Consider the following 25,616-nt stretch of genomic DNA (forward strand, 5'->3'; position numbering starts at 1 on the left):
ATTTCAGGGATTTTGAAATGGTAATTCACTCTTTAGTAAGCTTCAGTCCATTCATCTAAAATTATTTAAAAACATGATCAGACATCAACATGTCAGAGGTGGTAAGGCTGGTTAGGGATGGCTGTGTGAGCTTGAGGGATGCCAGGCTGCAGCCCAGTGTGGTACTGAGGTGGGAGGGACATAATACAGGTGGCAACGTGGGTAATATAGATAAAACTCCCATCGGCCAAGGCAGGGAGCCAGCCTGCTTATGTCCTGCATGCCACCTGCACCCTGCTACGACTGGACAGGTACTGACCAACACTAGTCTGTAGCTACTAGCTAAAACCTAAAGCTAGGACTGATTATACTACCTTACTGATAATAACAAAGCTTAAAATACCTAATGTGGAGACTGAATGTGGTAAACCTTCAAGGCGACCCTAGCTAACACCTAACAGTCAGATCTAAGCTGTAACAGTCAGGTCTAAACTGTAGGCCATGTTGATGGGTAAAGGAGAGCCAGAGGCTCAGCTTCACATGTAGATAATGTTTTGGTAGGAAATGATGCAATGCTTTAAAAAAACTCGAAATCCCCTGATATGAACTCAGAGTTACGTTGGGACATGATGTAGGGGTCAGTAGAGGACCAACTGGACAGTGAGATATGACACGCAAGCTTGCTGTACACTCTTAGAAAAAAAGGTTCCAAAGGGGTTCTTCGGATGTCCCCATAGGAGAACCCTTTTTGGTTCCAGGTAGAGCCCTTTTTGGAAATGGTTCTACATGGAACCCAAAAGGTTTCTTCAAATGGTTCCCTAATGGGGACAGCCAAAGAACCCTTTTAGGTTCTAGATAGCACTTTATTTTCTAAAAGTGTAGTTTGTACTGTAGGCTACATACCTTGTCCTTAACAATAGCAAAAAAAAGTTTAATAAAATCCTTAAAGAAACACTGTGTGAAGATACTTAATTTATTGCATTCATTTCTTTATTTTTCCTTCAGAAAAAATGCACGGTTCAGCAAAGTTACTACATACAAATGGCCATACAATAGCAATTTATTTTTGTTGTTTTTGTTTCAAGGTGTTTACTAAATTCTGACATGTGATATACTTAGACGTGTGTCATTTATACTCTTTGTACCATGTACGTTTGCAGTTAGGACGCTGCAGTTGGCAAAAAACTCAATACGGTTCATACTTTTTCAAATGAAAAACATAAGCCACAAACAAATGACTCTGAACAGCTATCCAGGAAAACTACTGCACTTCCATCTCAGAAAGAAAAACACATGGTTTTGCATAGCTGTGTCGTAATGTAGATAAGGCACTTCATCAGTACTTGATTTAGGCATTTCATCATATAATAAACCCTTCACCTTGTCAAGTCCTCTATATTCAATACTTCATCTCTGCAAGCACGATACTGTAACAACATTTTAAAAACGTTCTTAAATCACATTGGCTCTCTGTATAAATCTGTTCCCCCTATCTTTTGGCATAAGTGTCATTTTCATCATTCTTGAAATATTGAAGTAGTCTTCTTGTGCATATTGCAACGGGCCCAGACTCACACGTTGTTCCATAACCCCACACAACCCAGTGTTTCTCAAAAAGACAAACATTTGTGCAATGGTTTGGGTTTATGTGGAGGAAAAGGCAACACGTTGTCAAAAAACAATGAAAAAATAGTACCAAACTGAAATCAAATGTCTGGGCAGGTTGTGGTAAAATCACTCTCTTGGAGGTTGGCACTGTACCAAAGGTAGCATGTAGAGGTACATTTGATGTTGATGTGAAAATGGTTATTCCGTCATATGAAAGATAGCATCTCCCCTCTCCTCTAGTCAGTCTCACACATTTCGAGGAGGCAATAGGCGGTGAATGGTTACCAACCGTCCTCAGCTGTTAAGAGGAAGTGGGAGTGGATCTGGAGCAGCTCTCTGTAGGACTGCAGTCCTGTCTGTCAGCACTATCCAAGCTGATCCTCATACTGCTTTCTGAAACAGTCTCCAGCGGGGAAAAAGTCCCATTGCCTCTCCTGGTACATCTTCCACACGTATGACTCCTAGAGGAAGCAGACAGACAAACAGACGGGTCAATATATAGCAACCTTTGGTTCCTGAAATAACAAGCAACATTTTCTCAGAACTAAGGGGACAAAAGGGTGACAAGGTCCATACCTGGCCAGTGTGTTCTGTCTCATCTTTGTTGATGAGGTACATCAGGAAAAACCTGTCAAGCAAAATGGCGAAACATGAAAATGACCACTTATCCACGGTCATGGTTCACTAGTATCATTCAACATTCAAAGAGCAACTGACCTTTTCAGAACTACAAATAGATATAGCAGGAGGGAATAAAAGATTCATTCAAGCATAATGTTATAGTTCTTGATGATCTTATCAATCATCCACGTGTTCTATCCTCAAGCATAGAGCAGCAATCAGATTACTGAGTCTGTCCACGACTGTTAACCAAATCAAAATGTACCATGCATAAGAGAATATCACACAACTATTTTCCAACCAACTTAAACAGCATAAGCTAATGAGGATAGCGTCACAGCATCCTCCAGCTGACTGAGCGGGCAGATTAAGGCCACATGGCTTCCTATTGTCCAGCTAACTCACACAGATAAACAATAGATGAGCATTGAGCTCCTAGAGGGGGAAAGGGTGCTGGCACTATGAGGCACTGCAGGTATTTTTAACTTTGGCACAGATACCAGATACCATCTACTGTTGTGTAAAAGCCATCAATCAGGTGACTTAATAGGAAACAAGTGGGTATAAAGATACAGGAAGACAAAAGACATGTGGGCTAATTGATACTTTAGACGAAAAAGTCTAGCTTTAAAGTGCTGGGTTACATCCAGTCTAGATACAGAGGGATACTCACAGGTAGTTGGCCAAGTTGTGCTCTTGTAAGGTGTGTGTTTCAAAGCCGTGAGGCGTCGTATCAAAGTAGTCATTGCCGATGCCACAGATGAAACATTTGGTCTGAGGAGAAAAAATATAATATATTCCAAAATTGTCCTCTGCTGACCTGTACTACAGATGCAAATCAAAGTCTCTCACCTCCATATCCTCTTTCACTTGCTCCTGTTGGTCTCTCAGCTCTCCAAAAGCATCAATGATCAGACCTGCAGCCACAACAACCAACAGTGAACATGTCTCTTCATGGACATGGCAATTTAATACAATTCTCCTTCCCCCAGGCTTTTGCATTGCAGTGTAAAATACTTAATGGTTGAACAGCTTCTGACTACAGGAAGCAGCATTACTCTGTATTAAGGTACAGGCTACATCTGTATCTGTCTGTGTGTTCTGATGAATGACTGTGATGCGAGTTGACAGTTTCAGTGTGTCTGTGGGAGAAACATGAGGCTGACTGATTGTCTCAGTCTGAGGTGGAAGAACCATTGGACAGTTTGATTCTGTCTGACTGTGAGAGAAACATTACTGTGTAGGAGGGAGTTTGTCAGTCTGTCTGCTATCAGGGCCCGGTGGAGACAGACAGACGGACATAGCTGCACGACCCTTTACACAGCCCCTTTCTGCCCACAGGGACCAGGGTGTCTTTGACCCTGCTTGGTCTCACCCTGGTCCCCATTGTTGTCTCCGAAACTGCCCTTTGTGAGCCAGACCAGTATAGTATGTACCCTGGATGATAGCCAGCAGGATGACAATGACGAAGAAGAAGAAGGTGATGTCGAAGAGGATGCGGTAGAGCTCGTAGGGGTCGCCCGCAGGGTCTTCTATCTCGTCTCCGATGCCACCCCCTGCCCTCACACCAACATACATGTGGAACAGGTAGCACTGATGGAGGAGAGAGAGACAGAAAGAAGGTGAGAGAGACAGAGAAGATGAGAGAGGGACAGAGAGAAGGTAAGAGAGAGACAGAGAGAAGGTGAGAGAGACAGAGAGAAGGTGAGAGGGACAGAGAGAAGGTGAGAGAGGGACAGAGAGACAGAGAAGGTGAGAGAGGGACAGAGAGAAGGTAAGAGAGAGACAGAGAGAAGGTGAGAGAGACAGAGAAGGTGAGAGAGGGACAGAGAGAAGGTGAGACAGAGACAGAGAGAAGGTAAGAGAGGGATAGAGAGAAGGTGAGAGAGAGGCAGAGAAGGTGAGAGAGGGACAGAGAGAAGGGGAGAGAGGGACAGAGAGAAGGTGAGAGAGACAGAGAAGGTGAGAGAGGGACAGAGAGAAGGTGAGAGAGACAGAGAAGGTGAGAGAGGGACAGAGAGAAGGTGAGAGGGACAGAGAGAAGGTGAGAGAGACAGAGAGAAGGTGAGAGAGACAGAGAAGGTGAGAGAGACAGAGAAGGTGAGAGAGGGACAGAGAGAAGGTGAGAGAGACAGAGACGGTAAGAGAGGGACAGAGAGAAGGTGAGAGAGAGAGCGAGAGGTTTCAGCCACAGGATAGTTGGAAATAGAATAGACACACTCAAAAGGCCCCAAACAGGATGGTTAGGCCTTATTTAAAATATTGTTGAGAACTGGGCTGATGTTTTATAAATGATTTTATTTGTTTTTTATAGTGTGGTCTCTACATTATGATTTTAGTCTAAAAAATCCAGGGACTCACAGTCATCATGTCATCACACTTCATATCCGGCTGGTTCTCATCCTCACTCTTGTTGTAAAACTTGCGGAAAAAGTTGAAGGCCACCACAGTGTACAGATACACCACCACCGCCAGTAGACCTACAGTCAGAACCAGCTGACACATAGAGAATACTTCAGGTTACTACCACTATGATGTACTTTATCTCTATGGTTAATACCAGGGTAGAACTAGAGCTCAACTCAACACTGACCCCTGCTGCCTGGTGGTCAAACGGCATCCACCCACCTGTTTGCCATTGTGGGTGACTGAGGACAGGATGGTCCGGAGGGTCTTGAAGCCCATGGCGATGTCCAGCAGATGGGCAGCGAAGAAGAAGTTGTTGTAGTGACCCAGGATGGACATGGTGGTGTACCACACCAGGTACAGGAACGACTGCAGGGACACACAACATAGAAACAGATCAGTCAGATCAAGTCAATAATGTGGCGTTATCATATACCAAATGATGTTCATTGTAAATGTAGGACACTCACATTGTCTGTAAACACCACACCCATTTTCCAGCATTGATACTTGGTGTCGACAGAGCTCAACCTGTCAAAAGAGGTGACATGATGTGAATGGTATTGCTTTTGACTTCACTCTGTGTATGCTAACCCGATAACTCTATTATAGGCCACTCTCCCAGGGTCTCACCAGGACACCAGCGATGCCTCCTTCACCACTGTCTCCTCTGTGGGGTTGAAGTCCAGAGCACTCTTATCCAGCCCCAGCAGCTCTGCTATCCTCTCGGCTCCGTACAGATCTCCATACTTATTGATCACCTAACAGCAGCAGGCCAGGATAACAAGGAGAAACTGAGAGTAAATAGTAGTAATAGTATGTGCATGATCAAGTCGTATTGATCTGGTGAATATAAATTACAAGCCAAACAAGAATGAATTAAATACTGTCTACTTACCTTGCGTTTCACAAACTTGTCCCAGTAGTTATTAGGGAAGGAACTATACAAAAGATGATAGAACATAGAATTATCACATGAAGGATTTACATGAGAGGAAGTTACAAACAAAATCCCTGGTGTAGACAATCAGTCCACAATCTGAATACTACAATCAAATACCAAAGTGATGATTTTAGTTTGCGGTAATGATAGTAGTCGTGTTCTGTTTGACTCACGGGGTGTTGATGACGAGGCGGTCCCACTGTCCTTTGATGTCATCGTCTGACGGCTGCTCTGTGATGTAGAGGCCGTCAAACTCCAGCTTCCTGGCGATCTCCTTCTCTCTCTTGAACACAGTCAGAGGCACCTTGGGGACACAGACAGAGAGATGGAACATTAGATCACAGCTCCACAGGGCACTGTCTGGATATAATACCATTACACTCTGATGATTACGTCACCAAAAACACCTTCAGAAAAAGGGGGAATATGTATTGGTGGTAAATTAGTTCCCATATCCCAATATAAAGGACTTTGACCACTTGGAAAAGTGTGATATGTAAGTTTTAATTACTAGTCCATTATAATGATGGGGAAAATACATTCTCTAGGGATACTATAAAGATGTCGGTGTCGATGAGTTAGTTATCTGTATATGTGTGTGTTCACAAAATGTACCTTCAGGTAGTAGTATCCCACCACACACAGGAAAGAGATGACTGTGTGTAGTATGGCCAGGAAGCGTAGTGTAGGTGCCATGTAGCCGGTGCTCTCCTGCAGGACAAAATACTCCATCCCACCTTCATCATCCTCTTCATCAGTACCTCCACCACCGGTCCAGGGGTCTGGATCATCGTCATCCCCTTCATCGCCAGTCACCTGACATAACAAACACCCCGTTTATATCCATGGCAGTTCAATAGCAACACTGTGCTCTATTTGATTAGATATTGACTTACTTTGTAGAAGAGCAGAATAAAGTTGATGGCGAAAGCAACGAACAACGCTAAGAAACGCAGGTTGTAGAAGTTTCTGGCCAGATAGTTCTGCAAAACACACATGTATACACTGAGTTGCCCTCAGAACAGCCTCAATTTGTCGGGGAATGGACTCTACAAGGTATCGAAAGCGTTGCACAGGGATGCTGGCCCATGTTGACTCCAATGCTTCCCACAGTGTCAAGCTGGCTGGATGTCCTTTGGATGGTGGACCATTCTTGAAACACACAGGAAACTATTGAGTGTGAAAAACCAAGCAGCGTTGCAGTTCTTGACTCAAACTGGTGTGCTTGGCACCTACTACTATACCCCGTTCAAAGGCACTTAAATATTTTGTTTTGCGCATTCACCCTCCGAATGGCACAAATACATTATCCATGTCTCAATTGTATCAAGGCTTACAAATAATGATTTAACCTGTCTCCTGCCCTTCATCTACACTGATTGAAGTGGATTTAACAGATTATATTATTAAGGGATTATATCTTTCAGCAGGATTCACCTGGTCAGTCTATGTCATGGAAAGAGCTGGTGTTCCTAATGTTTTGTAAACTCAGTGTATAGTATTCATACATTTGTGTCATATGCAACAGGACAACCATTAATGTACTGTTGTGATTACAGGGCTCAACAGAATGGGTGAGTGTGCTCACCAACATCTTGGTCTGGTAGATCTCCAGGCCAGAGAAGAATCTGGCCATGAAGGCCTCTGGGGGCTCTTTCTTTAGTCCCGGTCTCTTCTTGGGGGCCTTCTTCTCCTCTTCTGGTGGGGACTCAGGTGGAGTCTCCTCTTTGGCTTTGTCCTTGTCTTTCTTCTCCTCCTCATCTGGGCTGCAGTTACAAACACACACCCCGTGGGTTTACACAGACAGACAGACAGACAGACACGCACCCTCAACAAATCAGTTCAGTTTCCACCAAGAGCAAAACAAATGATGATAGGGCTGAGCCTGGTAGGGAATATTGTGTCCACACTGGGAATCAAATCAGGTGCAATCACATCACATCAAGGACTTTATGAGGTCACTTACTCTGCCTTCTCTGGCTCGGCTTTGTGATCTCCATTGGCAGGCTCCATAGTAGCAGCCTCCTTCAAGAAACACATGGAATGTGGTTAAACTACACTCTTACAAAAAAGGGTTCCAAAAACGTTCTTCTGCTGTCCCCATAGGAAAACCCTTTTTGGTTCCAGGTAGAACCCTTTATGGTTCCAGGTAGAATCATTTTGGGTTCCATGTAGAAAAGGTTCTATATGGAACCCAAAAAGGTTCCACCTGCAACCAAAAGGGTTCTACCTGCAACCAAAAAGGGTTCTTCAAAAGGTTATCCTATGGGGACAGCCCAAAGAACCCTTTAAGGTTCTAAATAGCACTTTTTTTCTAAGAGGGTACAGCTCATTTTTGCACCTAATCATTATGTGACATATACATTACAGAGGCCTGACCTTACACAGATAACCATTACTTTTTTTCTAAGACTGAACATGTGTGATTTCTGAGGAGATCCAGGTACAGACCTTGGCCTTCTTCTGTTTGACGGCACTGGCTAAAGAGGGGGCGTCGACTCCCACCACTTCACCCATGTCCCCCAGACCTGGCTCGGCTGCGTGCTTGCCCCCCTGGCTCTTGGTTTGAATGTTGAGCAGCTCAGCCATCAGGTCGGCCTCTGCCTTGTCCCCTTGGGCCATCTGGACCATCTCTGCAACCGACGATGCCTCACTCGCCTCCATCTTCTCTGCCTCCAGCACGTCGCCATGGATACCAAACTGTGTGGGGTCAGGCATGTTCCCCAGAATGTCTGTAACCTTCATGTTCTTGGCCCCCTCCACCAGGCCCCCACCAAACATGGAGGACCACAGGATGTGGAAGAAGCCCCACACCAGGTTGTAGAGGAAGCGGAAGAGGCCTGTGATTATCTTCCAGAAGAAGGAGAATAACCCTCGAACCATCTCCCTCACACTCATCTTCCTGAAATTCCTGTACTGCCGCCGCATGCTCTTGAAGGTGAGCAGCTGGCGGAAGCTGGACAGGTTCTTCCTCATGGAGACACAGGAGTTTGTGAAGGCTGAGTGAGACTCCATCATGCTCTCCTCCTCTTCCTCCTCCTCTTCCTCCTCCACACTCTGGCTGTCCTCCTCATCCTCCTCGAGACGCTCCACTGAGTCAGGCTCAGAGATCTGGGAGGCCAGTTGCATCTCAAAGATGGTGTCCTCACAAAAGTTGACAAACAGCTCCATCTTCTCGCTCTCCCCGCCCTCGTTGACCACGTCAAAGATGAACTGTCTCTTGGACTCTTTGACCTGGGGCTTCTCCCACTGCGTACGACTGGACTCACTGATCTCAAAGTAGACCCTCTCGATGCGCTTGGCCCCGCCCATGATCTCGATGCGGCCCAGGTAGGGCTCAAAGTAGTTTATCACGCTCTCAGCCAGGTCCAGGAAGGTGGCCAGACGGGCGTCGTGAGGCATGTGTTCTGATAGGTTGGTGAGCAGGACCGCCACGTTAAAACCAATGTCCTTGGCCGGTTCATGAAAACGTTCAACAAACTCCTCGTAGTTGAACATGTCGTTTTCGTCAGCCTCGACGCAGGAGAGCAGGAACTCAATCTCCGACTGGGAGTACTGCTTCTGGTTCTCCATGGACTTCTGGAACTCCTTCTTGGAGATCACTCCCTTGCTGTCCGGGTCGTACTCCTTGAAGTTGTCCGAGGAGGTCAGGTCTTTGAGTTTGAGGAACATGTCGAAGAACTTGAGGATCATCTCTACATTGCTGGAGGACTCCACCAGGGTGTCCACCATCTGTTTGCCAATGGTTCCGTTGACAACATTACCTGTAGGAGGGTAGCGAGGGTTACTAAAGTTTAGGACATACAATACAAAGTACACAGTAACCATAACACAATCTGCTTATTTTATTGTCAAGGTAGATCGCCTAGATATTTGATACCATGCAAAATCATTTCAAGCAAAAAAATGTGTTTACAGTTTTAGGGATAACGGATAAAATGGTTAGTAGCTAACTCTGTTCTATCAGTGTCATCTGATAGCCACAATGTGCTCCATGATGAGTCACGACTGAGATAAAAAGGTGTAATAGAACCTTCCAGAAGGGAGAGCATCATCACAATCATGTCCTTCTGCAGGTCCAGCAGCTCCTTCAATAAGTCAATCTGACTTGAGTCCTGGGGGGACAGGAAACAAAAGCAACTTTGAGACACATTCTGCACCATATCAAGGTTAGTGCCGCTCTGTCAGGGCCAGTCCACTGCTAATATCCCAGAGCGGCATTTGGATAGATCAAGGCCCTCTGCGAGCACTGGGACCCGCTACTGTAGGATTCGCTAGGCCCCAGCCATCCATCAGCACATGGCCTAATGTCATTCTGCTGAGCCAGAGCAGATGGCTGGGAGGGGATGACTCATTTTGGGCCTCCCCAGCATGCAATAAATCTGAGGAGGGACTTTGATTAGCTTAATCAAAACGCACCCGGCAGCCCTGTCAATCTGGTCACTTGCAAACAGCCCTGCCCCTCCGGATAACCCTGAGATAAGCTGAGGCGGTCTAACGGTCCGAGAGGTTTCATTCTGATCCCACCTGGGTTATTGGCTACAAAGCACATCCAAGGTGTCTTGCTGTGGGAGTGATGGATCACATAGCCTTCATAACATTTCAAATGAAGGCAGGGAGAAAAGCCTATCACCCAGGTATGCTGCAGAGTACATCCCTGAACTAAGAGGGACCTCTTGTGGCAACAGCTGATTGGTAAGAAAGTCAGGATATGAACTCTCCATCCACATACAGTTTGATGTTGTATCACACTAACCAGATGCTATTCAGTTTCATATCTGAATTGATAGATCTAATATTGAGCCACTGGTTGACAAGGAGTGAGTTGATTAGAAAATGGTCCTTAGTTGTATTACCTGTGAGAGCTTCATCTGCATATTGGCAAACACATGCAGGAAGCCCACCACTGCATCCCATAGCCTGCTGTGGGCCAGACTCTGCTGGTTCCCAATACACGGGCCCTGGGGACACACAGAGAAGATATCACTATAGTCAGGACGATAACCATGATTAACCATACAATGCATTCCTGTCCGTGAAGGTTAGTTTCTTCCAACCCAAGAGGCTTGTGTTACCTGTATGTACTCAGTGAGAGAGTTGAAAATCTGCTTGGCCACAGCCAGGGCTTTGGAGAAGTTCCGCTGGCCAGCCTCATCCATGATGTCTTTCCCAGAGTAGTACCAGTAGAAATCACTAATGGATTCCTAATATTGGATAAATCAACATGTAACACAGGACAGTATAAACAGACGCTACACACAAAGCATATAGGGAGTGAGGGTGGGGGATAGTATTTTACCTGCAGACGGAGCAGGTAGTCCACAGTGCTGATGATGATATTTACTGTGGTTGTGTTCCCAGTCTGAGTCCGCAGGAAGTTTTGGAAGTCTGAAGAAAGGGAAAAGGGGTCAAATGGATAAAAGAGGATCACTTTCAGCAGAGTACGGTAATGAAATATATTGAACATTGTCACAAGTAGGCTACAGTAGGTAAACTAAGGCTTATTATTGACGTAAGGTGTTCTGTGTAAAGTGTTGAACATACCGTTGTTGTGTCCCTCACAGAGCAATTGCAGAAACCTAAAGAGATCCTTAGTGAACTCATCGTTCTGCAGTACCTTGGAACCTGGAAACAGGAGATGAGATTGATGACTGTCCCCTTTGGTTAGGAGGGGGCTAGAAACCAGATGACCCCCTCAGCTTGATCTAACACAAGCTTACACCATGGCCAGCATAACTTTCACTTCCCCACAAAGCTGCTGTATAGTCCTCTAGCTCCTAGACTAGGAGACTTTGTCATGAAAGTCGTATGCTCTCTATGAGACATTCATATCACTTTGACTTGATATACTGTACATACTGGATAGAGGGAGGGATAATAGGAATACAACTGAGCTTTGTTGTTCGGTCCTTCAGATACAAGCAAAGCTTTGGACATTTTATTCGTATTACTAATTTACTTTATCGATTAATATTGGTTAGTAATATCAATATAAAGAGAAATAAAAGTTTCCACACACGACAAGCAGACAAACAGTAACTTTGTATAGGAGAGAGAGGTAAGAGTCAGTTGGGTCTAAAGCTATGGCTTGAACAATCAGACCAATGTCTTATTGAGCATGCATGTGTTCCTTCAGATCAAAGCAGTAGGTTATTATCACATTCCAGACAGAGGGGAGGGGGAAGAGGTGGGAACTGGACGAAGAGCAATCAGGATGGCGAAATGAGTAGAATCTAAACCGTGTATTTACCCCGCTCACTCACGTTGACTGCGACCGATGAGTTAAAAAATGATAAGAAGAAACAAACAAACAAAAAAAGCAGACATAAGCAAAGGAGAAGACATTGAGTTTCAATAAGAAGTAAGGAAGAAGAAGAGAGAGATATCTACATCATTTTAGACGTTGGACATACAGTAGACATGCGGTTAAGAGTCTCAGGTAGGTAGTTCTACAGGTTCTGCTGCACAGTTTGGCAGGACTGGTGTTGGACAGGGGGTGAGAAACACTACAGGACTGCAGTCACCATCACTTATGCCTGGTTACATGAGGTGGGAATGAGCTGGAGTATGTATGAGAACATACCCATTTACTGTATGCGCTCCATTAGAACCAACAGCTTCTATGGTGGGGGATTTACATAGTGTATAGATCTGTTTTTTTTGGAGTTGGTGTTTTTTATCTTGTTGACAGACAGTACTCGGACATCACGTGACTGAGGAACATACAGTAGCACAGGTTTACCTGCCCAATGAACACAGACACAATGGGCCAGTTCATTTTGCATGGCCCGGTGCCCCGGGTGGTGGAGATTTCACTTAAGGACCAATGGAATGGTGTAAAATGTGCAATCTCTGCCTACCTGAGGAACCGGGCCATGCAAAACAAACTCGCCCAGTGACATATGTGACATGGAGATGAGCTTTTCCATCACAAACAAAAGAGCGAATGTGGCACGCTAATGCTGTATCATGTGGCTGTAATAGCCCTATCACAGGCCTTCAAACACAACAAAAAGACATGGGCCAATCATTAGCTGGTGGGTTGGACATTGGCTGACCAATCATAATGGCAGGGGGTGTATCCTTATGGATTGCTCTTATTGCTTGTGCATAAGTTTGTAGGAATTACTAGCGACCACATACAGTTCTGACATAACATTACTTTTGTCACTATGGAGTAGGGTACAGTAAATCTTTATTAATGAATTACGTTTCTCTACGGGCAGATTCAGAATGTACAACAAGGTGTTAATAGGAACACATTGACCACTGGCTGTAGCACAAGCAGTAAGAGCAAACCACAAATAATCACATTAGTGGAATAATGTAATTTTAGACTGGTTTTGTCTGTGAGCATTGATTGGTTGGAGATCAGAAGACAGGTGACTTGTGACCCTGTGGCTGGGTGGGAGGAAGGGGGAGGGGTCAGATGAAATCAACATGGAGTAACATGGAAATCAACATTACCTACTTAACATTTATATGTTATACTTGTGTATGGTTTTAGACACTTAAGAAATGTGTATGGAGCATCATGGGTCAGCATTTGGCAAGAGCACCAAGTGGACTTGACTCTCAAAAGTAAGAAAATAAATTGTCATCTTATAATCAAACAAATCTACAATTACTTTCCTATAACACTAAAGATTTCTAAGATATGCATGTCTTTCTGTGTGTTGATAGGAGAGAGAGAGGTTACAGTGCATATGTCTGTCTGAGGTAGTGTTGACAGGAGAGAGAGAGGTTACAGTGCATATGTCTGTCTGAGGTAGTGTTGACAGGAGAGAGAGGTTACAGTGCATATGTCTGTCTGAGGTAGTGTTGACAGGAGAGAGAGGTTACCGTGCATATGTCTGTCTGAGGTAGTGTTGACAGGAGAGAGAGGTTACAGTGCATATGTCTGTCTGAGGTAGTGTTGACAGGAGAGAGAGAGGTCACCGTGCATATGTCTGTCTGAGGTAGTGTTGACAGGAGAGAGAGGTTACAGTGCATATGTCTGTCTGAGGTAGTGTTGACAGGAGAGAGAGAGGTTACCGTGCATATGTCTGTCTGAGGTAGTGTTGACAGGAGAGAGAGGTTACAGTGCATATGTCTGTCTGAGGTAGTGTTGACAGGAGAGAGAGAGGTTACCGTGCATATGTCTGTCTGAGGTAGTGTTGACAGGAGAGAGAGGTTACAGTGCATATGTCTGTCTGAGGTAGTGTTGACAGGAGAGAGAGAGGTTACAGTGCTTATGTCTGTCTGAGGTAGTGTTGACAGGAGAGAGAGGTTACAGTGCATATGTCTGTCTGAGGTAGTGTTGACAGGAGGGAGAGGTTACCGTGCAATTGTCTGTCTGAGGTAGTGTTGACAGGAGAGAGAGAGTTGCCGTGCATATGCCTGTCTGATGTAGTGTTGACAGGAGAGAGAGAGAGAGGTTACAGTTTATATGTCTGTCTGATGTAGTGTTGACAGGAGAGAGAGAGGTTACAGTGCATATGTCTGTCTGAGGTAGTGTTGACAGAAGAGAGAGAGGTTACAGTGCACATGTCTGTCTGAGGTAGTGTTGACAGGAGAGAGAGAGATTACCGTGCATATGTCTGTCTGAGGTAGTGTTGACAGGAGAGAGAGGTTACCGTGCATATGTCTGTCTGAGGTAGTGTTGACAGGAGAGAGGGGTTACCGTGCATATGTCTGTCTGAGGTAGTGTTGACAGGAGAGAGGTTACAGTGCATATGTCTGTCTGAGGTAGTGTTGACAGGGGAGAGAGAGGTTACCGTGCATATGTCTGTCTGAGGTAGTGTTGACAGGAGAGAGAGGTTATAGTGCATATGTCTGTCTGAGGTAGTGTTGACAGGAGAGAGAGGTTACCGTGCATATGTCTGTCTGAGGTAGTGTTGACAGGAGAGAGAGGTTACAGTGCATATGTCTGTCTGAGGTAGTGTTGACAGGAGAGAGAGAGGTCACCGTGCATATGTCTGTCTGAGGTAGTGTTGACAGGAGAGAGAGGTTACAGTGCATATGTCTGTCTGAGGTAGTGTTGACAGGAGAGAGAGAGGTTACCGTGCATATGTCTGTCTGAGGTAGTGTTGACAGGAGAGAGAGGTTACAGTGCATATGTCTGTCTGAGGTAGTGTTGACAGGAGAGAGAGAGGTTACCGTGCATATGTCTGTCTGAGGTAGTGTTGACAGGAGAGAGAGGTTACAGTGCATATGTCTGTCTGAGGTAGTGTTGACAGGAGAGAGAGAGGTTACAGTGCTTATGTCTGTCTGAGGTAGTGTTGACAGGAGAGAGAGGTTACAGTGCATATGTCTGTCTGAGGTAGTGTTGACAGGAGGGAGAGGTTACCGTGCAATTGTCTGTCTGAGGTAGTGTTGACAGGAGAGAGAGAGTTGCCGTGCATATGCCTGTCTGATGTAGTGTTGACAGGAGAGAGAGAGAGAGGTTACAGTTTATATGTCTGTCTGATGTAGTGTTGACAGGAGAGAGAGAGGTTACAGTGCATATGTCTGTCTGAGGTAGTGTTGACAGAAGAGAGAGAGGTTACAGTGCACATGTCTGTCTGAGGTAGTGTTGACAGGAGAGAGAGAGATTACCGTGCATATGTCTGTCTGAGGTAGTGTTGACAGGAGAGAGAGGTTACCGTGCATATGTCTGTCTGAGGTAGTGTTGACAGGAGAGAGGGGTTACCGTGCATATGTCTGTCTGAGGTAGTGTTGACAGGAGAGAGGTTACAGTGCATATGTCTGTCTGAGGTAGTGTTGACAGGGGAGAGAGAGGTTACCGTGCATATGTCTGTCTGAGGTAGTGTTGACAGGAGAGAGAGGTTATAGTGCATATGTCTGTCTGAGGTAGTGTTGACAGGAGAGAGAGGTTACCGTGCATATGTCTGTCTGAGGTAGTGTTGACAGGAGAGCCAGAGGTAATAGTGCATATGTCTGTCTGAGGTAGTGTTGACAGGAGAGAGAGAGGTTACAGTGCATATATCTGTCTGAGGTAGTGTTTACAGGAGAGAGAGAGGTTACAGTGCATATATCTGTCTGAGGTAGTGTTGACAGGAGAGCCAGAGGTTATAGTGCATATGTCTGTCTGAGGTAGTATACTGTTTCCCCTCGTTTATCTCTCCTCACTTACTTGATCCTTCCTCAGTCACCATCCCAAGACCTTCCGCTTTGTTTTGCCTTTCGAATGCATTCAAATCCAGGACACTAATGAAGTTGAAAGAAAGAGACCCAACATGGTTTTCAACACGTACGGTTTTGCTTTGTTTGAATGTCAAACCGTCAAAGATTTGTTTGTGTATTGTGAGATCATTTCACCTGCAAGACTGCATGAGTCCTGATAAACTCTTGAAAAAGCCAGCATCTCTTTTTTCCTTCAGATAGTCAAGCATTTTCTACAAAAAGGAAATACACAATAAAATGTGAGCTGCACTGTAGATACTGAAAACATTTATATGGATTCCATAAATATTCTCATATACCTGCTGAACCACTATGTTGCCCCCGTTGAGTATAGAGATGCCCAGCTTCAAGGTAAAGGTCACCATGGGCCCAAGTGAACCTGAAGAGGACAATCAGGGATCACATTATTTGTGTGTGTTTGTCTTTGTAAGAGTGTTCCCCTGTACTTTATTTATTTATATATATAGATATTTTTTTAGGTGGTAGATCAGCTTTAATATTGCAGATAGATTGCACCTTCCATCAATGTAAGTGTCTGCATCATTTCCAGTCCCCCATATATTTATTTGTATATATTATTTGTAATGATTATTTATTATTTACCCCTAACCCTACCACCCCTCTCCTAATTGGAGTAAACTAATGGACAACAACACTTAGGCTTCTACTTCCAGCTTATACATACTATATACATTTTACAGATACAGTATATTTTACAATAGTTATCTTTGTTTGTTTTTAGTCCCGTCCTTCAGCTACCCTCAACCCCTCCCATCTATCTCTGAACACCAGAACACCCTGTACCTTTGCTGGCGCTGATCATCTGTAACACCATCTCAGCAGCTCCTCTGTCATGCAGTCTGGCCTGCTGGTACAGCGTCTTCTGTTTCTCCATCTCTTTTTCCTGTCAGGTCAAAAAACAAACACACCCCTTGTAAACAAACACAGCTCCTTACAAAATCATTTGAGACTAGTCAAATATAATACCCTGATGGGAGATCCAAAACACCTCAAACGTTTTCTCTTTTCCTTCTTCATCTTCCTCTTCCTCATCTTCTGCACAACTCTAAAGAAAACAAGCGAGAGCTTTGTTAGCCAGGTCTCTGTTGACCTCTACATGACACTAAAGACATTAATCCAATAACAAATCAACAAACAATCTATATAGGCTTTGTACCTTTGCCATCATGTCTGCATATGCAATATACAAAGGATCCTCTTCCAAAGAACTGAATGAAAAAGCAGGATAAACGTATGTGAATAAACCTTGCATAACTCCATAGTAAACAAGTATCTCAGGTGCATGACTAAGAACAAATGTGACACAATTACTTGTGCTCGAGTGCTTCTCCTTGCGTGGGGAGAAATGCTGCAGTGATTTAGTTTAATGTGCCAGTTTATTAGCCAAGGGATACACCAGCAATATTATACAGCACAGATGGAGCTAGCAGCATGATGCCAGGTGCACAGGTGTCTGTGTGTGTTTACCTCCGCTCAGTGAGCGCATTGTGACTGAAATGCAGGATGAGCTGATGAAGAGGGTCTGGCTGCCTCTCTGCCTCCTCCTCTTCCTCCTCCTCCACCTTCAGTTGGGTCTTCTGCACAAACACCCAGTCACACATCAGAGTACATCAGAGTACAGCCTGACACCCAATCACCTGTCATGTATACAGTAGCAGTGCCCTTTACCCTCTGAGAGTGACTAAATGTGCCTGCTGTACACTTCGCTGATACAAACCTTATAGATTGAACTTCTAAATCAGTATGCTCTACTTTGAATTAGTGATATTTTAATAATGTAAGTTAAAGTTGTTGAAATTACACTGCAACACACTTTAAAAATAACAATTACCACAAGGCCAAGGTATCTAAACAAAAACATGGATGGTTATTAACCATATGCAGTAACCACTGCCATTTCATAAGTAGTCTTATCTTATTGCGCATCACTTACCTCAGAGACAACAGGGTGTACTTGATCAACAGAAACACATTGAAATGAAAGATGCATAATGTGCAGTCAAACCCTGTCTCACTGAAGCATGGCCCATGGAAAGACACAGACTGAGTGTATCTCAACAGAATAGCATTACGGGTACGGCACGCCACTCCTACATCAGCAGACCATGCAGGCACACACACAGGGACATACACACAGCACATTTAGATGGTACAGCAGTGTCAAGGTTAGCGGTGTCAAGGTCAGCGGTGTCAAGGTGTGTGTTCAGTAGAGATAAAGAGAGGAAGATGGAGGTTAAGCATGACTCTCCACGAGCCTGATCCATACTCTATAATACTCTATACTAGTCTAGCACCGTATCACTATGACAGTCACAGACACTCTCCTAGTGAAGAGAGACCACCAGGAAAGGATGGTGCAAAAAAAGGTGGTTGATGGGATACTATTCCACATGGTCATCGCTTTTAAGATGTAACCATTTTCCCTGCATTGTGTTATAGAGTGATTATAACCATTGTATTCATTGCTGTTTTGATACATGTAGCAGATTCTAATGCTTACACAGGACAGAATGGTGTTTTTGAAGAATTTCTGAGATATCTAGAATCAAAGTTGTAAAGAAAGCAACCCTTGCAGGGACAGTTTTCCTTAATAATTTCATTACAACAAATTCCTCAAACGACATGAATATTACACGATAATGTGTCCATGCTGTGAAAGAAAATTTACGAAAGATGCCACACCTTCCATAAATTTCACCAGTAAGCCGTAGCATCGTGGTTGGATGCTCTCTTACCCCTGTGGGATGGGGGACAGCTCTAGAACTGGATAACGGTACAGTAACAGTACAGTACAGCTGCCAGCCTGGCACTGACATCCAGACCGATGCCATGCGTGCCTGGGAAGGCATTTCGTTAGCAAGGAACAGATCAACATGGAGCCAGGGGCAAAACATGGATGACCGGCGGAACACCCGAAGTGCTTGGCAGGCATTGTGCTGGCGAAGAGCTTGTGTTGTGGCACGGCCAGGTGAGGATAGGCTAGTACCACAAATAACACAGAGAAGGCTGGGCACTGTGAGGACAGGTACAGTACTTACTGCCAGGTCCTGCACTAGCTTCTCTTCAAAAGAGTACGTCTCTGTCTCTATCCATATTCTCTGATAGCCCAGGAGGAAGAGGTTAATAGAGCGATGCCTGGGGGTGCAGAGGGAGATGAGGAGGGTTAGCAGGGTGGGCCAGGGGGGAGAGGAGAGGAGCGGGGTATTACTTTAAGAATGGTTAATACTTTTTAGTATGGCACTGGAACATCCAACTGGTCACCGTGGAGAAACACAGACTGAACTGTACCCCCAAATTCATAACCCTGTCATGTATACACCAGTAAACAATTATCACGGAACATATTTATTTTTGCAACATCTATAGTGTACTATGATGATTAAAGCTAAATAAAATGGTATGGTTTATGGTATAAATTACAGAGACATCAGTACAGAAACCTAGAATTTAGGAGAAAAATACTTTTTGGTCAGAGTGAATGAGGGAATATTTTTGTGATGAGTGTAGCTCCCAGGCCAACCAGTCAGAATGCCAGTTGGATCACTGTATGAGAGTTACAGGAGGAAGGAAGTGGAGGTCACAAACATTGTCTGAACATTACATTACCGTTAGCATGGAGAGCAGACTGTCATAGTCTGTGTTCTCATGCATTTTTTCAAGCCAATAGCATCGGTAGGTGTTCAGGAAGTAATTATTACTTTTGTGCCTGAGGGGAGGTACAGTATAGTAATGTCATTCAGGAGAGACCAGAGAGAAGGTGAAGTACAGATGTACTATCTTCATTTAACCAGTTTCTCGCAGCAGGAAAATAATCCTGCAGCAACAGGAAATGTAAATTATTATGTGGATTATAATGGACATTTTTGTAGGGTTTGATACATTTTTCATTAGGGCAAATCAAGTCTGACATTTTAAAGTGGAAATTACAAAGCCTTTTTAAATCTTGAATAGAATATACGTTTGCATTTGATGCTGCGCAGGAACATTCTCTGCGACAAAGAGTCATAACATTAAGAAAGTACATCTGTAGTAGAGACACAGTAGTAGAGACACAGTAGTAGAGACACAGTAGTAGAGACACAGTAGTAGAGACACAGTAAGAAGTGTGGTAAGTCACTGAAACAAGGGTATGTAATAGTTTTAGAGGTGGTGGAAATATAAGCTAACAGTTGAAGGAGAAAAGTACACAGACATTTCATCAAATGTCCTCAACATAGAATGTCATTATTTCAAAAACATTACTCTGACTGAGAAGGCTAATGCTTACTCATTACTCAACTATGTGAGGCAATGTCATATTCCCAAAATAACACCAATAACTAGGTGAAATTAGTCATCTGGTGTCGAGGAGCGGCATCAAAGCACATATTAAAGATGGCCGCCCCCAGGTTGGGCTCCTAATTGTTTTTCTCCCTGCTGTCTCTCCTCCTGGGTCTCTGTGATTGAGTTACAGTGCAGCAGGGCATGAAATTGCTCGTGTCCTTTTCTATTCCTTGATAACTGGCTGAGGCTAGTCATTTGTCGTACAGATTGGGGGAGGGGAGCTTCACATTAAATACTGGGTCTGGAGTCTAGGAAAGAGGGGTGAGACTCGTGAGGCAGAGAGAAAGAGAGAGTGTAGGGTTGGCTTGGAAATAAGAGACAATGCTAAACTGTACACAGCTTGCTGCCTGCCAGTACCGACAACAGCAGCTGGGGTATTTGGTTCTAATATTTGACTTGGAGTCCCCAAATCAAATCCAATTGTATTTGTCACATTCGCCAAATACAACAGGTGTAGTAGACATTACTGTGAAATGCTTAGTTACAAGCCCTTAACCAACAATGCATTTCAAGAAAAAGAGTTAAGAAAATATTACAAAATAAACTAAAGCAAAAAAAAATTAATAAAGAATTAACAATAAAATAACAATATCGAGGCTATATACAGGGGGTACCAGTATAGTAGAGGAAATTTGTACATGTAGGTGGGGGGTGGTGCATTGTAAGAAGTCCAGGTGGCCATTTGATTAATTGTTCGGCAGTCTTATGGCTTGGGGGTAGAAGCTGTTAAGGAAACTTTTTGGTCCGAGACTTGACGCTCCGGTACCACTTGCCGTGCAGTAGCAGAGGAAACAGTCTATGACTAGGGTGACTGGAGTCTTTGACAATTCTTTGGGCTTTCCTCTGACACCGCCTAGTACATAGGTCCTGGATGGCAGGAAGCTTGGCCCCAATGATGCACTGGGGCGTACGCACTACCCTCTGTAGTGCCTTACGGTCAGAAGCCGAGCAGTTGCCATACCAGGCGGTGATGCAACCGGTCAGGATGCCCTCGATGGTGCAGCTGTAGAACCTTTTGAGGATCTGAGGACCCATGCCAAATATTTTCAGTCTCCTGAGGGGGAAAAGGTATTGTCGTGCCCTCTTCCCGACTGTCTTGGTATGTTTGGACCATGATAGTTCGTTGGTGATGTGGACACCAAGGAACTCGAAACTCTCGACCCCCGTTGATGTTAATGGGGGCCTGGTTGGCCCACCTTTTCCTGTAGTCCACGATCAGCTCCTTTGTCTTGCTCACAATGAGGGAGAGGTTGTTGTCCTGGCACCACACTGCCAGGTCTCTGACCTTCCCCCTATAGGCTGTCTCGTCGTTGTCGGTGATCAGGCCTACCACTGTTGTGTCGTCAGCAAATTTGATGATGGTGTTGGAGATTGGCCACGCAGTCATGAGTGAACAGGGAGTACAGGAGGGACTAATCACGCACCCCTGAGGGGCCCCTGTGTTGAGGATCAGCGTGGCACATGTGTTGTTGCCTACCCTTACCACCTGGGGGAGGCCTGTCAGGAAGTCCAGGATCCAGTTGGAGAGGGAGGTGTTTAGTCCCAGGGTCCTTAGCTTAGTGATGAGGTTTGTGGGCACTATTGTGTTGAACACTGAGCTGTAGTCAATGAACAGCCTTCTCACATAGGTGTTCCTTTTGTCCAGGTGGGAAAGGGCAGTGTGGAGTGCGATTGAGATTGCGTCATCTGTGAATCTGTTGGGGCAGTATGCGAATTGAAGTGGGTCTAGGGTTTCCGGGATGATGGTGTTGATGTCAGCCAAAACCAGCCTTTCAAAGCCCTTCATGCTACAGACGTGAGTGCTACGGGGCGGTAGTCATTTCGGCATGTTACCTTCACTTTCCTGGGCACAGGGACTATGGCGGTCTGCTTGAAAAAACTCACGCAGGGGGCGACGGTTAGGGATATTTGGAACTCACATGTGAAAAGGTTAATTGTAGATCGTCCAGTTTATTTTCCAATGATTGCAGGTTGGCCAATAGTACAGAATACGCCTCCGAATTCTCACAAGGCACCCCGACCTCCAGTCTCGACAAAGCAGTACATCCTTCGCGTCGGACTCGTTAAAGAAAAAGTCTTCGTCCAGTTTGAGGTGAGTAATCGCTGTTCTAATGTCCAGAAGCTCTTTTCGGTCATAAGAGACGGTAGCAGCAACATTATGTATAAAATAAGTTACAAACAATGCGAAAAAATAAATGAATAGCACAGTTGGTTAGGCGCCATTACATTACAGTCAGTCAGCTAATGAATGTGTTTGTAAAGGAATGTGACTATAGAAAATGGAGACAGGTGTGTGGTACCTGGGCAGGTTGTAGAGAGGAGCCATGCGGAAGCAGGCCACCACCGCACGCTTTCTCTGCTTGGACAGCAGCTTCTGCCACACACACTTCTTAGACCTCAACGGCTGTTCCACCTACATTGAATAAATGAAGACAAAATATGTACTTTATTATATATCAAATTATATAAGGAGTATGGTTTGGAGCAGAAGTATGAGTATATCATGCTGAGTATAGATCTATGATCAGAGAAGCAGGACATCTAGGATCTAGGATATAGGACGCAGCCAGTATATGGAGATATGAGGCACAGCCAGTATATGGAGATATGAGGCACAGCCAGTATATGGAGATATGAAGCACAGACAGTATATGGAGATATGAGGCACAGCCAGTATATGGAGATATGAGGCACAGCCAGTATATGGAGATATGAGGCACAGCCAGTATATGGAGATATGAGGCACAGCCAGTATATGGAGATATGGGGCACAGACAGTATATGGAGATATGAGGCACAGCCAGCATATGGAGATATGAGGCACAGCCAGTATATGGAGATTTGAGGCACAGCCAGTATATGGAGATATGAGGCACAGCCAGTATATGGAGATATGCGGCACAGCCAGTATATGGAGATATGAGGCACAGCCAGTATATGGAGATATGAGGCACAGCCAGTATATGGAGATATGAGGCACAGCCAATATATGGAGATATGAGGCACAGCCAGTATATGGAGATATGAGGCACAGCCAGTATATGGAGATATGGGGCACAGCCAGTATATGGAGATATGGGGCACAGCCAGTATATGGAGATATGGGGCACAGCCGGTATGTGGAGGTATGGGACACAGCCAGTATATGGAGATATGGGACACAGCCAGTATATGGAGATATGGGGCACAGCCAGTATATGGAGATATGGGGCACAGCCAGTATATGGAGATATGGGGCACAGCCAGTATATGGAGATATGGGGCACAGCCAGTATATGGAGATATGGGGCACAGACAGTATATGGAGATATGGGGCACAGACAGTATATGGAGATATGGGGCACAGACAGTATATGGAGATATGCGGCACAGACAGTATATGGAGATATGGGGCACAGCCAGTATATGGAGATATGGGGCACAGCCAGTATATGGAGATATGGGGCACAGCCAGTATATGGAGATATGCGGCACAGACAGTATATGGAGATATGGGGCACAGACAGTATATGGAGATATGAGGCACAGCCAGTATATGGAGATATGGGGCACAGCCAGTATATGGCGATATGGGGCACAGCCAGTATATGGAGATATGGGGCACAGCCAGTATATGGAGATATGGAGCACAGACAGTATATGGAGATATGGGGCACAGCCAGTATATGGAGATATGGGGCACAGCCAGTATATGGAGATATGGGGCACAGCCAGTATATGGAGATATGGGGCACAGCCAGTATATGGCGATATGGGGCACACATATAAGACGTAGAAAACTGGATGTACTGTAGGCAGTAAGGGTGATGCATGGTGCAGCCAGCCACTGACCTGCTCCAGATGAAAGACTGCAGCTGAGATGCTCTGGACCCGGAACACGGTCCTCTCAGGGTCTGGAGGCCCCTCGTTCTTCACCATCACATCCTTATACAGGTTCAGCTGCCACCGCACTGCAGGGTCCTCTGACTGTGGGTGGGTTAGTGCAGTGTAGGGCTTAGAAAACATCACTGCTGTTTGATACAGAGGTGCTGTTCTAGTTTTATGAATGACAGTAATTCATCATTTTCTCTAGCTCACCTTCTCTTGAAGGTGCAGATTCTGCCGCAAATGCTCCTTCACTTCATCATCTGTGTCTTTCTGTTGAGTAATATGAGGAAACAATTAGATATACCATTCATTAATCGTAGTCAGTTGTTGACCACCCTTGATGACCGAAAAAAATGTAATACTGGTCTCTGCTGAGTATTGTGTAGTCGGTAACACCTGACCCCAGACCAGTGTGGGCTAGGCAGGCCGTCTCACCAGGATATAGCGTGTCTTGGCCAGGGAGATGAGCTCCTGGTCCCCGGGGGTGCACATGTTGAGTCCAATGGGCAGCATCTTCTTCAGGGCAGCCACGATCAGGGAGGTCTGGATGGAGTAGAACTCTCCTCGCTTCCTCTTATGCTTCCTTTCCTGGTCCTGACCCCCTGACTGATACCAGGACGGAATGAAATGTTAATAACTTCACCTGGCACTCACTGAAAAAATACCTATGTATAGTAGTGCCCTAAAGGGAATAGGCAGTAATTTGGGACAGTCTAGTCTTTTCTCTATGTCTACCTTTATGTTCAAATTGCTACCTTGACCTGCCTGTGCTGTATTTCACAGGAGCTTATTTAACAGTGGGAGAGCACACAGCACACCACACACTGAATTAAGCCTGTGGGTAGCAGAGGGAACCAAGGAATTTTTTCATCACCAGCAAAATCTGCAGAGGCTGTGCCAATGAAGCATTTCAAATTGAGCTATAGCCTGAAAGCAGCATTAGCCCACAGTTTGCCTCTACCCATAGAGTGAGGTATTATTCAAGAACGACAGCACTGAAAAAGGCTAACGGAAGAAGCTGGCACAAAGGAGACACTCATATTCAACTGAGCAAGAGAGACAGAAACACAATTAACTGTATGTATGGGTGCGCACACACACACACACACACACACACACACACACACACACACACACACACACACACACACACACACACACACACACACACACACACACACACACACACACACACACACACACACACACCCCAGTGCAGGAGCTGAGTGACTAATAGAGACAGCCAGTAGAAGGCAGGAGCCACACACACCAGGGTATCCATAACCCAGAAACACCATTGAAATGTGATCATGTTATTTGTCATGGGCTTGTTGACTTTCAATAACAGAGATGGGACGTGGTCGGCCCATACGGGAATGAGAAACACTAGGTATGATGTTAGGATGGTCTGATGATGGAGGGCCGATAGGTGTTAATGATTGGCTGATGTAATGTGTTTACAGTGAGGCAGGGCACGCCAATGGCTGCTGCCTATGCCAGTGAATGGAGTGTAAATGCAGACAGGATAAAAAAATATTTAAAAAACAAACAATCAACAAATCTATTCCCTGTCCCTGAGGTGGTGACATGGCCGCTGTTTGGCCACGGGGGATATGAGTGTTAGGGTTGCTGCAGTACTGGAGCAGTGAGAGAGAAAGGGCTGCCTCTGCAGAATGAAGCCCAG

The 25,616-nt window shown here is 45.0% G+C and overlaps 1 protein-coding gene across 1 annotated transcript in view; it reads right to left on the reverse strand.

The window, feature by feature from the left end:
* Positions 1–961: 961 nt before the first annotated feature.
* LOC120059971 (ryanodine receptor 3-like) overlaps positions 962–25,616 on the reverse strand; it is a 153,962-nt gene continuing 129,307 nt past the window's right edge. Inside the window, exons 70-104 of the mRNA XM_039009049.1 lie at positions 24,688–24,697; positions 24,571–24,575; positions 24,368–24,538; positions 24,143–24,202; positions 23,897–24,031; positions 22,366–22,478; positions 18,781–18,877; positions 17,210–17,316; positions 16,899–16,950; positions 16,731–16,787; positions 16,526–16,625; positions 16,021–16,100; positions 15,857–15,933; positions 15,672–15,745; positions 11,102–11,215; positions 10,857–10,945; positions 10,633–10,761; positions 10,414–10,518; positions 9,591–9,672; positions 8,009–9,321; positions 7,524–7,582; positions 7,146–7,323; positions 6,446–6,540; positions 6,173–6,368; positions 5,731–5,861; positions 5,513–5,555; positions 5,248–5,375; positions 5,085–5,145; positions 4,837–4,983; positions 4,570–4,704; positions 3,645–3,801; positions 3,061–3,125; positions 2,882–2,982; positions 2,164–2,215; positions 962–2,048 (exon numbers count right to left, since the gene is read on the reverse strand). Of these exons, the coding sequence (XP_038864977.1) occupies positions 1,953–2,048; positions 2,164–2,215; positions 2,882–2,982; positions 3,061–3,125; positions 3,645–3,801; positions 4,570–4,704; positions 4,837–4,983; positions 5,085–5,145; positions 5,248–5,375; positions 5,513–5,555; positions 5,731–5,861; positions 6,173–6,368; positions 6,446–6,540; positions 7,146–7,323; positions 7,524–7,582; positions 8,009–9,321; positions 9,591–9,672; positions 10,414–10,518; positions 10,633–10,761; positions 10,857–10,945; positions 11,102–11,215; positions 15,672–15,745; positions 15,857–15,933; positions 16,021–16,100; positions 16,526–16,625; positions 16,731–16,787; positions 16,899–16,950; positions 17,210–17,316; positions 18,781–18,877; positions 22,366–22,478; positions 23,897–24,031; positions 24,143–24,202; positions 24,368–24,538; positions 24,571–24,575; positions 24,688–24,697 (4,614 nt within the window). The 3' untranslated portion in view covers positions 962–1,952. The remainder of the gene's footprint in view (positions 2,049–2,163; positions 2,216–2,881; positions 2,983–3,060; positions 3,126–3,644; positions 3,802–4,569; positions 4,705–4,836; positions 4,984–5,084; positions 5,146–5,247; positions 5,376–5,512; positions 5,556–5,730; positions 5,862–6,172; positions 6,369–6,445; positions 6,541–7,145; positions 7,324–7,523; positions 7,583–8,008; positions 9,322–9,590; positions 9,673–10,413; positions 10,519–10,632; positions 10,762–10,856; positions 10,946–11,101; positions 11,216–15,671; positions 15,746–15,856; positions 15,934–16,020; positions 16,101–16,525; positions 16,626–16,730; positions 16,788–16,898; positions 16,951–17,209; positions 17,317–18,780; positions 18,878–22,365; positions 22,479–23,896; positions 24,032–24,142; positions 24,203–24,367; positions 24,539–24,570; positions 24,576–24,687; positions 24,698–25,616) is intronic.

This window comes from Salvelinus namaycush, chromosome 15 (assembly GCF_016432855.1).
Source record: "Salvelinus namaycush isolate Seneca chromosome 15, SaNama_1.0, whole genome shotgun sequence".
NCBI lineage: Eukaryota > Metazoa > Chordata > Actinopteri > Salmoniformes > Salmonidae > Salvelinus > Salvelinus namaycush.